This window comes from Peromyscus maniculatus, chromosome 20 (genome assembly GCF_049852395.1).
Source record: "Peromyscus maniculatus bairdii isolate BWxNUB_F1_BW_parent chromosome 20, HU_Pman_BW_mat_3.1, whole genome shotgun sequence".
NCBI classification, from domain to species: Eukaryota; Metazoa; Chordata; class Mammalia; order Rodentia; family Cricetidae; genus Peromyscus; species Peromyscus maniculatus.
This window is the reverse complement of record NC_134871.1, coordinates 9,202,785-9,216,942: the sequence shown is the minus strand read 5'-3', so window position 1 is coordinate 9,216,942 and position 14,158 is coordinate 9,202,785. Positions and strand designations below refer to the sequence as shown.

Genomic DNA, 14,158 nt, shown 5'->3' with positions numbered 1-14,158 from the left:
ATATGCACAGGCTAAGTATGTACTTAGAAACAAAAGTATCCCAAATTTGTAGATTTTTTAAAATTTGGAATATTTGCACAAACTTTAATACTCAAAATATTACAACATTTGGAACATTTCAGATGTCATAGTTTCAAGTTAATATTGTCTACCATGGAATAGCTGTACACAGCATGTGATATTGTGGTTGCCATGGCACGGGCTCATTATATGGTGGGCAGACCTCCCAAGAGCCAGCTCCTTCCTGCCGTCTTAGAGTTTAGTAAATGCTGTTTAGGCTTAGAATAGATTTCCTTTCCTTGTTTTGTAAGGCTTTCTTCACGTGGATCCATGTTCTGATCATGTATCCAGCTTGACGTGGGTTGTAAGGCTCGCTGGGCACTCCCAGGCCAGGATAGTTTTTGAGTCACGCACATCATGGAGTTATCCTCAGATTGGTACAAGTTCTAATTGTTGCACTCTGGAATTGTTAGACATTAATTTCTAAAAGAAGAAAAGACTAATTTTCCCCTGTGAATAATTTAATGCTATCCCTGTGCTCTGATTGAGAGAAATCGGAGTACATTTTCGAAATAATATACTCTCTACAAGTATTTGTTGTAGAATACTAATGTTGACAGTTTTTTTTTCATTTTTTCCATATTCATTGTATGTGCACGTGGTATGCATGTGTGGACACGTGTGGGTACACATGCATATATGTGCCTATGCCTGTGAACCCAAGGTTGATGTCAGGAATCATCCTCAATAACTCTTCCACGTTATTCTTTGAGGCAAGGTCTCATTCAAACCAGGGCTCACTGATTGAAGGGCAGGTCTTGGTGCCAGCTTGCTCTAAGAATCCCTAGACATCTACCTTCTGGATCTGGGATTATGGGTGGGGCCACCACACCCACCTGGCGTTTAAGTAGGATCTTGGGAATCCAAACAATGGTTCTCTTGCTTACCCAGCAAGCTCTTTAAACTCCTAAGACATTTCCCCAGCACTTTTTCTATTTTTTATTAATTGTGATCAAATTCACATTCATAGTGCAAGATATGTTTGGAATTTTTTCACAGGCTTCCTACTTGGGGTATAATTGATATAATGAAAATGTTGAATGCAATACTGTTTCTCCATTATAATCTGAAGAAAGGCAAGAACCTTTTTGAATTTGTGTGGTGCTGGAGATTGACCCTCAGGCCTTCTGCATGCTAAGCAAACTTTCCATCCCTAAGCTATATCTCCAGCCCTTTTTCACTTCTCATCCTGAGGTGGGGCCTTGCTTGCCCAGGCTAGCATTGAACTCACTTTTACCTCTGCCTCCCAAGATGTTAGGATCATAGGGCTGTACCACCTGCCCCGATAGGAAGTCGATTTTGATTTTGAAATAGCTGTAGGGGTGTGGCTTTCTCCTTTCCCTGTATGTGAGAATAACACCACTTTGGTATAACTTTAAGGAAAAAATTCTATATTTGTGCCCCTTGCTTTTTAGAGTAAATATGCTAAGGAAGGATACTGCTTAGAAGAAATAGATTTTTAAATCTCATACAATTAAATAAGTCTGTCTTTACTTCCCATGAGTCTAGTGGACATACATTTAATCAGATTCCTACTATGAGCATTACTTAATAATTTAAATGTCCTGAGCTATATTCCGTGCCACTTTGACCTGAATTGTTTTTCCTCCTTTGAGACAGTCTCGCTACATATATATAGAGCAGACTGTAGCCCAAATTGGTGATCCTCCTTGCTCAGCCTCTGGGTGCTGGTTAGAGTGTGCACTACCAGTACTAAAGCTCAAGCTTTAGAGGCTGTCTTCCCTTCTCTGTGCTGCCATATAACCAGGGTTATAACCACATATATCCATATATATATATATATATACATATATATATATATATATATAAAACCTTATATATAACCAAGTATATAACCAGGGCTCCCCATCAATGGTACAACAGTTTTCTTTTCTTTCCTCTCTTCCTCTCTTCCTTTCTTCCTTTCTCCCTTTTTTTCCTTCCTCCCTTCCTCCCTCCCTCCCTTCCTTCCTTCTTTCCTTTCTTCCTTCTTTCCTTCCCTCCTCTCTTTCTTCCTTTTGTTCTCCTCCCTCCCTCCATCCATCCATCCATCCATCCCCTGACTCTCTCTCGCTTTCCTTCCTTCCTTTCTTTCTTTCATCCTCTTTCCTCCCTTCCTCCCTCTCTTCCTTCCTTCCTATTCAGTGAATATTCATGAGCAAAAGAGTGGAGCACTGGTTCAAGATTAGAATTTTGAAAATGGTCATGTGGGCTGAAAAAAAATTCCAAGCAGTGTTTGAGGTTGGAGTTGTCTGATAAAAATGTGGAGAGGCAGAGCTCTGGGGTGTGTCAGTGCTGGCAGGATGTGTTAGGAGAAAGAGCATGTGAAGAGGACTCAGGACAGGACTGGACCTACCTTGATGAAGCACTGTCAAGGATGGTGGTTTAAAAGGTAGTCACCAAACAAGGCAGCAGCATTACATGGACTCCTGTCAGAAATAGTCTCAGCCGACCCTCCCCAGACTGCTGACTCCAAAGCTGGGGGATGGCGCTTATTTGTCTCAGATGGTTCTGCTGCATTCCAGTAATTGAGAACCTCCAGTGCAGGGCAAGTGTTCCAAACCATGAGTGAGCCTGCAGAAGACATTTCGAGTGGCTCCCATGTATAACTGGAATTGGAATAACACAACCAGGGTGGCCAGTGTCAACATGTAGCTCTCTAGTGGTCAGGATGCACAGGCCTGAGAGAGACTTTCAAAACGTTTCTGCAGTAGACAGGGCAGCAAAATAATCATCGTGTAGTTAATAACTTAGCTAAAACTACATAATGGTCAAGAAGTGGAAACATTAAAAAAACTGAAGTAATCTCAAATAACAGGCTCTAAGGAGGATCTAGAAAACGAGATTGTGTTGTTGTTGGTTGGTTGGTTGGTTGGTTTTGTTTTTTGCTGATTTTTTGGTTTTGTTTGTTTGTTTTGTTTTTTGTGTTTTTCATTGTGGTGTGTGTGTATGTGTGTGTGTGTGTGTGTGTGTGTGTGTGTGTGTGTGTGTGTGTGTGTCTTTTATGAGGAGGAAAGAAGACAGACCTGTGTTAGATAATGCAGAAGGAAGTAAACTAAATAAGCCAAGTCTCATATGTGTTGTGGCATTGGCCAAGTCCATGAGAAGCTTCACAGCGCAGCCTGCCTATTGAGATCCTGTATTGGGCACAGTGACTAGGCTCAGTCCAAATGTACTACGACTCCCTGAGATCTACCCAAGAAGAATGTGTGTCTGGCTCAGACACATAAACATGTCCCAAGTCTATTGAAACCCAAGAAACAAAGTCCTCTAAGAACCAAAGTCCAGTCACAGGAACTGAGGGCATGGGGACATGCAAAAGACAAGCATTCATTTCCAATGGTTGCAAGTCCTATCACTCAACTTTATCCTTGCCTGTCTGTGTGAAACGTGCCAGGGGTTATGATAGCTATGTATGCATGTTCATGTCTTTGCACATGTCTGTAGGGCCTTGGGTGTTCGGGAGACAGAATCTCTCACTGGGATCTGGAACTCATCTCGACTAGCTGTCCATCAAACTCCAGGGATCTACTGTCTGTCTCCAGCTCCCCAGTGCTGAGATTAAAATAGCATGCCACCATTCCAGGCTTTTTAACATGAGAGTCAGGGTTAGAATTCAGGTTCTCGGGTTTGTATGGCAAGGACTTTACTGACTGAGCTGTCTCCTCAGCCCCTAGTTTGGCCTTTTAAGATAGAACAAAACATTTCTGAGACTATTTAGTAAATTAAATGAGTGGCTAATAATCAATCTCAATAGACTTTCTCAATTTTTACAGCTATTAATAATTAATAACCCAATCAGGTACATTTAATTCATGAATGCACTGGCATTCCAGTTTGGATATTGATCTTTGTCAGTGAGCATTTATTGAGTAACCACATGACCCCATGTATCTAAGCATTGGTTATGGCTTAGAGATGTGGTCAGTAAGTCTGTGGCTCAATCAGCAATGGCAGGTGTTTCACAGAAAGCATTTTTACATTGTACCTTATGTGTCTCACCCTGGTTAAATTTGACGTAGAACAGTGTGGGCATAAGAAGAGCAATTCTATGAACAACACTGTTGAATGGACATTTACAGAGGCAGTACAACACTCCCTTCTGTAATTTTGTTAGTAATACTATTTGAGAGGGGGAAAGTAGACTTTGAAGAGATCTCTCAAACACTGTTGGTGGGAATACAAATTAGTACCATTACTGTGGAATATGGTATGAAATCTCCTCTAAAAGTTAACAATGGAAATACCATACAAGCCATGAATCTTACTTATATGTATACCCAAAGGTAATAATCAGTGTGTCAGAGAGCTGTCTGAGCCCACATGTTCTTTGCAGAATTATTTATTACTAGCCATCATATGGAACCAGCTCAAGTCTTCATTGGTCTGTAATGGGTAGAATGTAGTGTATATACCCAGTGCTGTTTGGCTTTTTAGAAATGAAGAAAATCCTTTATTTATGGTCAGAAGTATTTAGAGTCAGATAGTTGAACATGGAGGTTTTGTTATATGAATGAGCTGGACACCACAATATAATGACATACACAATATAATTTCACTAATAGGTGTAGGTGAAAAAGATGAACTCACAGAAGTGGAGAGCAAAGTGGTGGTTATAAGGGTTGTTGGAGAGAGAGGGTTGGAAAGGCATTTGCCAAAGAGTGTATCCCAGCAAGAAAGTGTGCCTCCAAAGGCTCTGTAGTATAGACTCTAGTTAAAGGCAATGTGTACTGGAAAATTGATGAGTAGCTTTTGATTGTTCTCACCATTAAAAAGGTAAGTATGTGAAAGAATACCTTTGTTAAGTAGTTCAACTTAGCTATTTCATAATGTATGCATATTTAAAAACATATACACAATAAATAGATAATTTCTAATTGTCAGTTAAGATTATTCATAATTTTAGCTTTTTTAATGAAACAAAGTTGACTTTGGAAGCAGAGAAGCATGGTTCTGATCCTCCTCCTGAAAGTTAACCTTTGTGTGAAAAGAAAGACAAAATTTTGTTTGTAAAGCAGATAATAAATGATAACAGATAACTGTAAGGTGGAGAAGTTATGCAGACTAAGTCACTGCAATGTGGCAGCTGTAAATATAAAATAACATGTGGATGATATATTAATTCAAGTGAAGCTGGATTATCAAAGGTTATGCTTCACATTACTCCAAATAACCTAAACAATTACTGTTTTTCAGAACTATATATTCTTTGTTTTTAATGAAATGTAAGGTTGTATGCCATTGAATTCTATCACTAAGTCTATGTTGCAGAATATAGGATAATATATATAGTTGTAATAGAAAATACTCAAAATAAAATATGTATTAATTATATGAAATTCTTAAAAGGGTATAACTTAAATATAATTTTACTTGAACTTTAAAGATGGCATTTACCCTAGTTTTAAATTTAAAGACCTTTTTATCTAATTTTAATTAATATTGATATCTCTGTATATTAATCTAAAGTGATACAGTATTTTATTGTAAAACCCAATATATAAGAAAGTTTGCTATTGTACCAAATAAAATAGATCAGCCTATACTTTTTTAAATTTATTTATTTTATGTGCATTGGTGTTTTTTTGCCATGGGTGTCGGGTCCCCTGAAACTAGTATTACAGAAAGCTGTGAGCTGCCGTGTGGGTGCTGGGAATTGAACCCTGGTCCTCTATAAGAACAGTCAGTGCTCTTAACCTCTGAGCCATCTCTCCAGCCCCAGCTGATATTTTTTGTTCTTTGAGAGTTTGCAGCTACTCATACAGCATGTTTTGGTCATAGTCACCCAAGCACCCACTCTGTAGCTCCTTTTATTTTTGTTTTTTTGAGACAGAGTTTCTCTATGTAGCTTTGGAGGGCTCCTTTTTTAAAACAAGCTTCAAGATAATTTTGTGCTCCACAAATGCTTTTGAACATGTGGTCTTCCTTTGGCGCATGCTCAACTTATCCCTCCCTCTCCCAGCAGCTAAGAGTTGGCGTCCCTCCACACATATGGGTGGGCTCATTTAGATTCTAATGGCCTTGTTTTGCTAAAGCAATCAAAATCAATATAGTTAAGACAATTGGATTATATGTTCTGAGCTTTCTTACCTGAAACTTCATTTGAAATAAAGAACAGGAAAACATCTTACAATTCTTACCTACAAATGCCTTTTTTTTTTTCCTCTTTCAGGATTTTGTCTACCACTTTGTAGTGTTCGTCTTCTACTTTGGAGCCTTCTTACTAGAAGCCGCAGCCACCTCCCTGCATGACCTGCAATGCAACACCACCATGATTGTGGAGCCGCTCCTGGACGATAACCAGTACAACATCAACGTGGCCGCCACAGTAAGTGCTTCCTGAGGAAAGCACTGTCCTTCCATAGCCAAGCATCCGGGAGAATCCTCCTCGGGCAGCAGTACTATTTTAATAGTAGCCTTTAGAATTAAACACGTAAGCCAGGCAGTGTTGATGCACACCTTCCATCCCAGCACTCAGGAGGCAGAGGCAGGTGGAGCTCTGTGAGTTCGAGGCCAGCTTGGTCTACAGAGCTAGTTACAGAACAACCAGAGCTACACAGAGAAACCCTGCCGGGAAAAACAAACAAAAAATTAAACATGTAAAAGCTATTTGTCCAGTGATCCTATGAGCAAAGTACTGCCATGCCCTGCATTGTTTGGTGTGACTCACCTGCAACCCAAAGATGTTGACATTATCTGAGATGATAATGAGTCCACAGTACTTGACTTTGTAAGAATTCACTGTAGTCATCTCTCTTTCTGAATTTTCAGACCCGGTGAGAGAGGTCTGTTTCTAGCCTTGCTCTTTTGTCCTTTGTACCCATTTTTAATTGCGTTTATTGGTTGCATATTTACCTTGGGCCTGCCATGTAGAAGGGAGTTGGGGGGGGGGGCTGACATGAATAAGTTTCAGTTCTTATTTTTGGGGTCAGTGCCAGTGAATGGGAAGGCAAATTCCACTAGCCATTATACCAGATGGGATACAGGAGGAAGCCTTCCATGGGGACGTTAAACCATTTTTTCCCTTTCATTCATACACTTTCATTCATACACTATAGTGAACTCGACATTTTGTATTGAATAATGAAAAAAAACACTTTTTTTTTCTTTTCATGGATAATTTTTAAAACTATCACGAAATGAAATTGCTTTCTGAAATGAAATGTCTTGATTGATATTTAAATAGTTCCTATAGTGCATTAGTGAACCTAGTGTTTTTTCCTCTTTAGCCCTTGCCCCCTAAAGGGCCCAACTTTTAGAGTTCTCTGGAGGTTCTTTTCTGGACATGCCTCTTCTGGAGACCTGTCTCTTTCTCCCTCTGCCAGAGTGAAGCCACCTCCATGTGTGGACCAATGCTTCCAGTCTTTTGTGACATTCCATTTTATCCACCCACTCTGGTCCAGTCAGGACTCTAGCTCCTGAGTTTTCAGTAGGTAAACTTGATCTGTTGTTCATACGTGACACTGGGTTAAAACTCGGGCTTTTCTTTGTCACTCAGTATAGTTGAGAATGAGGGACTCTCCTTCTCACTGATAATTGCTTCTCCCAAAGCAATTATTCTCACTCAGAGGACATTGTCTACATTAGAAATACATTAGAGAAACCAGCAGCATGGGAAGGGTTAATTAACTGTGACAAATTTCTGTGGCAGGATCTGCCCCCCTTTCTCAGGCGGCAGTTTTCTGGTTAAGAGTCTCTACCCGAGATAGTGATATTTTATCATTCTGAATTGGGTTGTCTTGTAATCTCCTTCCCATCACAAGCCTCTAAGTGTCACGTGAGAACAAGGTGGACTATTTGCTTATCCACACTAAGTGCAGTGCTGTATGCACAGTTGGGGTTAACGAAGCCCTCGGTGACACCGAGGAAGCAGCTCAGAGCAGGGCTTGGGCTTCTGTGTGAGGACTGGCTCCCACATGAGAAAGAGTCAGACTTCTGATTCATTCCTGTGGGTTTTGTATACTGAGTTGGACAACTCACAGAAATGATTGAATGTGTCTCCAGGGTTTGCTGGTGACTGTCTTCTTAGCTGTGAAACTGTTGGATGATTAGATAACTCAGACTAAATTTCTTAATACTGTCAGTGCCTGGGGTTTCAACAATACTTATCAAGTGAGACTGATATGTGAGCAAATAATGTAAGGCTGACTGTAGATTTGAAAATTAAGAGCTATAGGGTACAAAAGGAAGCTCAGTTCTATATGATGGGGATAAAACAAAATCATCAAAACATAGATCAGTGTGAAATATTCTTCTGTATTGGAGCATCTTCAAGTCAGCTGGTGAGTGTTCATTCAGTGGTCTCTTTGGGATGCATTTTCTAAAAGTCCATGTTGTGAATCTGATAGCAATTTTTTTCTTTCCTTTTCTTAGGTTTTTGCCTTTATGACGACAGCTTGTTATGGTTGCAGTTTGGGTCTGGCTTTGCGAAGATGGCGACCATAACACTCCTTGGAAACTGACAGTTGTGTGCTAGTTTCATTTGTCTGCTTTGTATGTCTGATCACTTGGGTACCATTTGTCCCAATATAACATTCCAAGCATCATTTGCTTTGTACAGGGAGAACCTAAGTGAAAGCTGTGGTTCATTATGTTGGTAGGGTTTTAATTTTATTCTGACATTAGAGAAGTATCCTTTCATTTTCATCTTTCTTTTCTTTTCTAAAGACATTTCCCCTGCATATTCTTAAAATATACAGACACTGTTCACAAAACAATAGTATTGTTTCTTAAGTCACCCGAACCTTAATAATAGTAAATAACTAAAACAATATATCCCAAGCAAGCTTCTCATTGAATTCTATCTTTAATGTAAAACAGAGAATGAAACATATTTTTTTTACAAAGGGTCAGATAGCACATATGTAAGGCATATGGTTTCTGTGGCAATTGTTCTATCCTGTAGTAACATAAAAGCAGCTATAGATGACATGTAAATAAACGAGTATGTATGTATGTATCCTAATAAAGCTTTATTTACAAAAAGGGAGCAAGACTGGATTTGGTCCACAGACCACAATTCTATCAACTACTGCCGTATATTGAACTAATCATGAAAGTTTATCAACCTCATTAGACAAGCCACATAATATATTTTGCTTTGTTATGCAATAATCACATTGCCTTTTGTTAAAAGTCAAATTCTTACCCTTGGAAGGGCATATAGCTTTTCAAGCAAACTCCAACAGAGCCTTGGGTGTAGAGAAAAATAAGGTATGAAATAAACTCCAAACTAATGATTTCCTAAGAGCTCAGCAACATCTCACATGAGAGTGCTTAAGACAAGATCCCCAGAGGCAATTAATCACTACTGGAACTGGTATCTTGCGCTGATGTTTTACTTTGGTTTATTTATGCCATAGAATGTGGATGTTTGCCCTGTGCATGAATATATAAATATTTATGTATGTAAAGCTTTTCCAAATAGCTCTCTGAAGAGTTGGATTTTTACTTCTGATTGTTTTTGCATTATTTTCTGAGTTAAATTTGAGTAGAATGTTAACTATAACATAAAGCTATAGATTCTTACATGCTTTGATAATAGCCCAGATATCTATGTTGTATTTCCACTGATGTCAGACAAACAAAGTCAGTTTAACACAAAAGCTAGCTCTGGCTTAATAGTACAGAAAACAATCCTAATCCACCTGTTGACATCATGGGCTTGGCAACGTACCACAAGTGGCTTGAATAGAGAATGAATTAGAGCCAGACCACAGTTCCCACCATACTCTCATACAAACTACTTGCCTGTTGCTTTAATGGGGCTGCCTCTGGATAAGGAGGCTTGAGGATTGTTTCTAGATGACCCATCACTTAAGAGTGCCATACAGTTGGAGTATTGGGTTCCATGGAACATAGAAAAAAACGTGAATGAACAGCATAGCCAATGCTCAATAGCATAACCAGTGGCTAAGTGCTGTTTATCTAATACTCCCCTAGAAGAAGAGGATATTGGGGACTCGCTTTGTGATACAGCTAAAGAAGAGACATGTTTCTGTATGTAGCATGAAGGAATCAGTCTCACAACCTTACAAGTCTGACCTCTTCTATAATGCCCTGCTTCCTTCATTTTTTCCAGCTCCAGAGCAGACACCAAAAACCTGTATTATGAATTATATATTACAAAGTCATAAATGTGCCATAAAGATACATTGTACGTTGTACTTGGAATCACTAAAACATAGTACACTAGAATTTAGTTGAGATTTTTTTCCCCCAAGGTGTAACAGGCCATGCTTGGTGTGGTATTAACTTAAATGAATTCATTCGGATGTATCAGTACTTTTGTAAATGGATTGTTCTAGATTAGTAAGACTCAATCCCAAAGCTCACTAACTGTGAACACTTAGATCTATAGATGGATTGCATTTTAGATTTGTGAGCTGAGTGACAAGCACTTGAACAAAGACAATGGCGTTGAAGAATCTCTTTACATATCTTAGCTGTAAAAAACGAGAAAGTGTTTGTTGGTCTTTAACATCTGATAAATTTATTTTATAAGTGTTATGACTCTAATAAAGTATTCATTTGATAATCTTTTGGGTCACTTTTTCTCTTTTGACATTCCGTTAACTGTTCAGTAGAAACTAGATTGAAGTTCCAGACCCATGAATGAGCTGTATTTCAGGTAGTTCTGTGTAAAAGGGAGCCTTTCAGAAAATGTCAGTAAATCTTTTTCTGGGGTGAACATGAGGAGATAAAACTTGGGGAAGTAACATTAGAGGGAAATTAAAATGAGAAGTGCACCCCACTTTATTTAAAAAGCATCTGGCCTGTGTGTCTATGTCAGGTGGTGTTTTGAAGCATTTAAAAAAAAATATTATCTCACTGGGCGGTGGTGGCACACACCTTTAATCCCAGCACTTGGGAGGCAGAGCCAGGCGGATGAGTTCAAGGCCAGCTTGGGCTACCAAGTGAGTTTCAGGAAAGGTGCAAAGCTACACAGAGAAACCCTGTCTCGAAAAAAATATATATTATCTCACCTAATCTTCATCATAACTACAGGAAGACCTGGATACTGTTATTTTAAATATTAGGGAACTGAAACATTTAGGAAGACAACCAGGATCCTCCACTTACCATGAGAAAGCTGGGCTTAGAGCCTTGAAGTTTGTTTCAAAAAGTCCAAGCTCTTAATTTCTCTGTATGCCTCCATTCTTCCATGTTTTGACTTCCTTTCCCCCTAAAAAAGTATTTAGCAAAATATTTAACCACAAAATCATATCCCCTCTTAGACTATTTTTGTCTTAAATAAGAAATATGGTTTTCACTAAACTAATTTAGGCCAACCTGGGGGATGGGGATGTAGCTCAGTTGGTAGAGTCTTTGCCTTGCATGCATAGCTCTGGTTTTGATGCCCAGAATCATAGACTATGGTAGCATATGTCTGTAATCCCACCACTCAAGAAGTAGAGGCAGAAGTATCAGGAATTTAAGGAGTTCAAGGCTAGCCTGGAATATGTAAATACGTTGTCTCAAAAAATAAAAAGGAATTTAGGCCAAGGCTACATGGAGAAGATGATATTAGGCAGCTATAGTCTGTACAGATGTGGAATTTCTTGTCTGCCTTATTCTCTAATTTGTTCATCTTGATGTGAAAGGGACTAAGTTAAAGGTAGCAGGGCACACTTCTGTGAGCTTCATTACCTCATGTTGAGTCAGCTATTTTCCAAATTGTCCTGGTTGCATAGTGATCCCTAAAAATTTTAACAGACCTTTCTAGTGTGTAATGTTCAACATGCAAAGTCAGAAAAGTGGACTGATGTCCTATGCCTGTTTGCTTGAGGCTGAGGGCAAGAAAATCAAGTGAAGTGCTTTGATTTTCCAAAAGAGATGATAGTTACTCCAGTTTTTGTTTTTGTTTTTTTTTTTTAGAGTGTAAAATTATTTAAATCCCTCATACTTATTTTTATGGAGCAAATACAATCTCAATAAATAAACATGACTCTATACTCTTTCCTAATGCAATGTATTTTACTTTTTGTTGTGTATCTTTACCTTAAGAGCTATACTTTTTGAAAATTTCTCATATCGCATGGGCATAGTTTTCTAGTTCTATGCAATTTGAGAGACATTCAAGAAGAGAAAAATATTTCTGTCAATGGCGGTATGACAAAGGCGAGCTAAGTCACTTATTCATTCTCCCATATCCCCCACTAGTGATCACTCAAGTCCCTGAACAGGTTGCCTGGGAGGAGCCAGGATGAAGTTAGAACAAGATGCTTTTGGAGGTAATGACTACGAGGAATGAGCATACATCAGAAAATTTCCTGCTCCATGTGCAGGGATAGCTCTTGTGAAGACAGAGGGGAAGTGGAATTAGGAAGGAAGAGCCTCAGCCTAAGCTCTCCTGAGAAAGTGTTACTAAAAGCTAGCCATGAGCTCCAGCATCAAGATTGCCCATAGGAAAGTCCCAAATACTTAACCCTATCCCATCGTCATGACCTATCATTCATGATGGATTACTCAAAGGTTATGCAACCTCAGCTCATTGGTTCAAAACATTACAAAGATCTGTAGCAAGCTTTCTTGGACCGCCAGGCCCCAAATCATGACATGGAGACTTATTATTAGTTATGAATGCTTAGTTTAGGCTTATCCTTCTAGCTCTTATAACTTATGTTAACCTGTTTCTCTTCATCTATGTTTGGCCTCAGGGCTTTTTACCTTTCTTTCATTCTGTATGTCCTACTTTCCTACTTCCTCAATGTCTAGCTGCCTGGTGGCTGCCTGGCTAGCTGGCCACTGTGTCAAAGCAGCTGTCTTCTTTACCAATGTGTATTGACTACCCACAAAACAGTGCAATGCATTCTTATGCACTGATTAAGGGTCCAGAATGCTTCACTGTCAGTCAGTACTGACAAACCATTGTTCTCTTCCGTGAAAATAGTGAACCCAAAATTTCAAAGACAGAATGTTGTAGAATATTTGATCACTCTGTGAATCCTGAGATTACATTATTTAAATAAAATCAACAATAGGTCAAGAGGCAGATCAAGCAACCAGTTGACTAAAAGTAACCATAGAGAGTGAAGGGAAGTCAAGGTCAGAGAGAGAGAGACAGAGAGAGAAACACAGGAAGTAGAAGGGAAGGACATCCAGTTGGAGGAGTTTTATTTCAGAAGAGAGTCCTCTTTCTGGGACAACAGTGGAGGAAGAAGCAGCTGGCTGCTTTCTCTGCCTCTCTGAGCTAGCAGGTTTTCATCCCAAGTCTTTATTGGTAAAATAAAAAGATACTTAGTCAAAAGCAACATTTGCCTCCCTAAGTGGAGGTGGCGGAGGCAGTGTGGCCAATGCAAAGTCATTGGTAGTGTGAGTCAATGGAGCGACCTCTATTTCCATCTCTTCTCCCCCCCCCCAACCTTATGGCTTCTTCACTTTGAAGACATTACCTTATAGAAATCTCAACTCAGTGGGTATACTAAATCCAGAAACATCACTTGAACTTTATAGTCTGTACGGTGTCACCTGCTTTCAGTGGACCACACTAATGCTCAGGCAGCTGCTTCTGGAAGGTATATTACATGGTGTGATGGTGACAAAATTCATGAGGATATCACCCTGGTTCAATACTGAGCTGAGTCTGATGCAAGCCATACGTATTAGAAGCCCACTGTTTTATAAATATATATATATTTTCACTTAGGGACATTTTTCTTCCACAAATGGTGCATAAGATAAAATTCAAGAAAAAGAAAGAGAAATAAGTCCTTATGACCTTGCAAATGACTTAGATTCTCCTATATCCTATGTAACATTGAAAGGACACTGAAAGCAGCATAAAAAGAAATGGATTTTAAAATTAAAACAGACAAACAAACAAAACCATGGTTGTATATCAGAGAGCACTATAACAATGTGAAAAGATAACTTACAGAATGGGAAAAAAATCATCTCTTAAAGGTATGGTATAAAGGCATTTTTATAACTCAGACAGACAACCCAATTTAAAACAGTCAAAGGATTTATATGAAACTACTCCAAAGCAGAGCCAAGAATGCCAGCTAACAAGTGACATGACTAGATGTCAGAATCTATAGCCATCAGTAATCAAACCAAAGCCACAATGAGATATCATTTGACAATAGTGGGATCG

At 39.0% G+C, this 14,158-nt stretch overlaps 1 protein-coding gene across 1 annotated transcript in view; it reads left to right on the top strand.

Moving 5' to 3' along the window:
• The window catches only part of Mal2 (mal, T cell differentiation protein 2), a 30,082-nt gene extending 19,485 nt beyond the window's left edge, over positions 1–10,597 (top strand). The window contains exons 3-4 of the mRNA XM_006982390.4: positions 6,233–6,388; positions 8,434–10,597. Coding sequence (XP_006982452.1) covers positions 6,233–6,388; positions 8,434–8,505 — 228 coding nt within the window. The 3' untranslated portion in view covers positions 8,506–10,597. The remainder of the gene's footprint in view (positions 1–6,232; positions 6,389–8,433) is intronic.
• Positions 10,598–14,158: the final 3,561 nt, after the last annotated feature.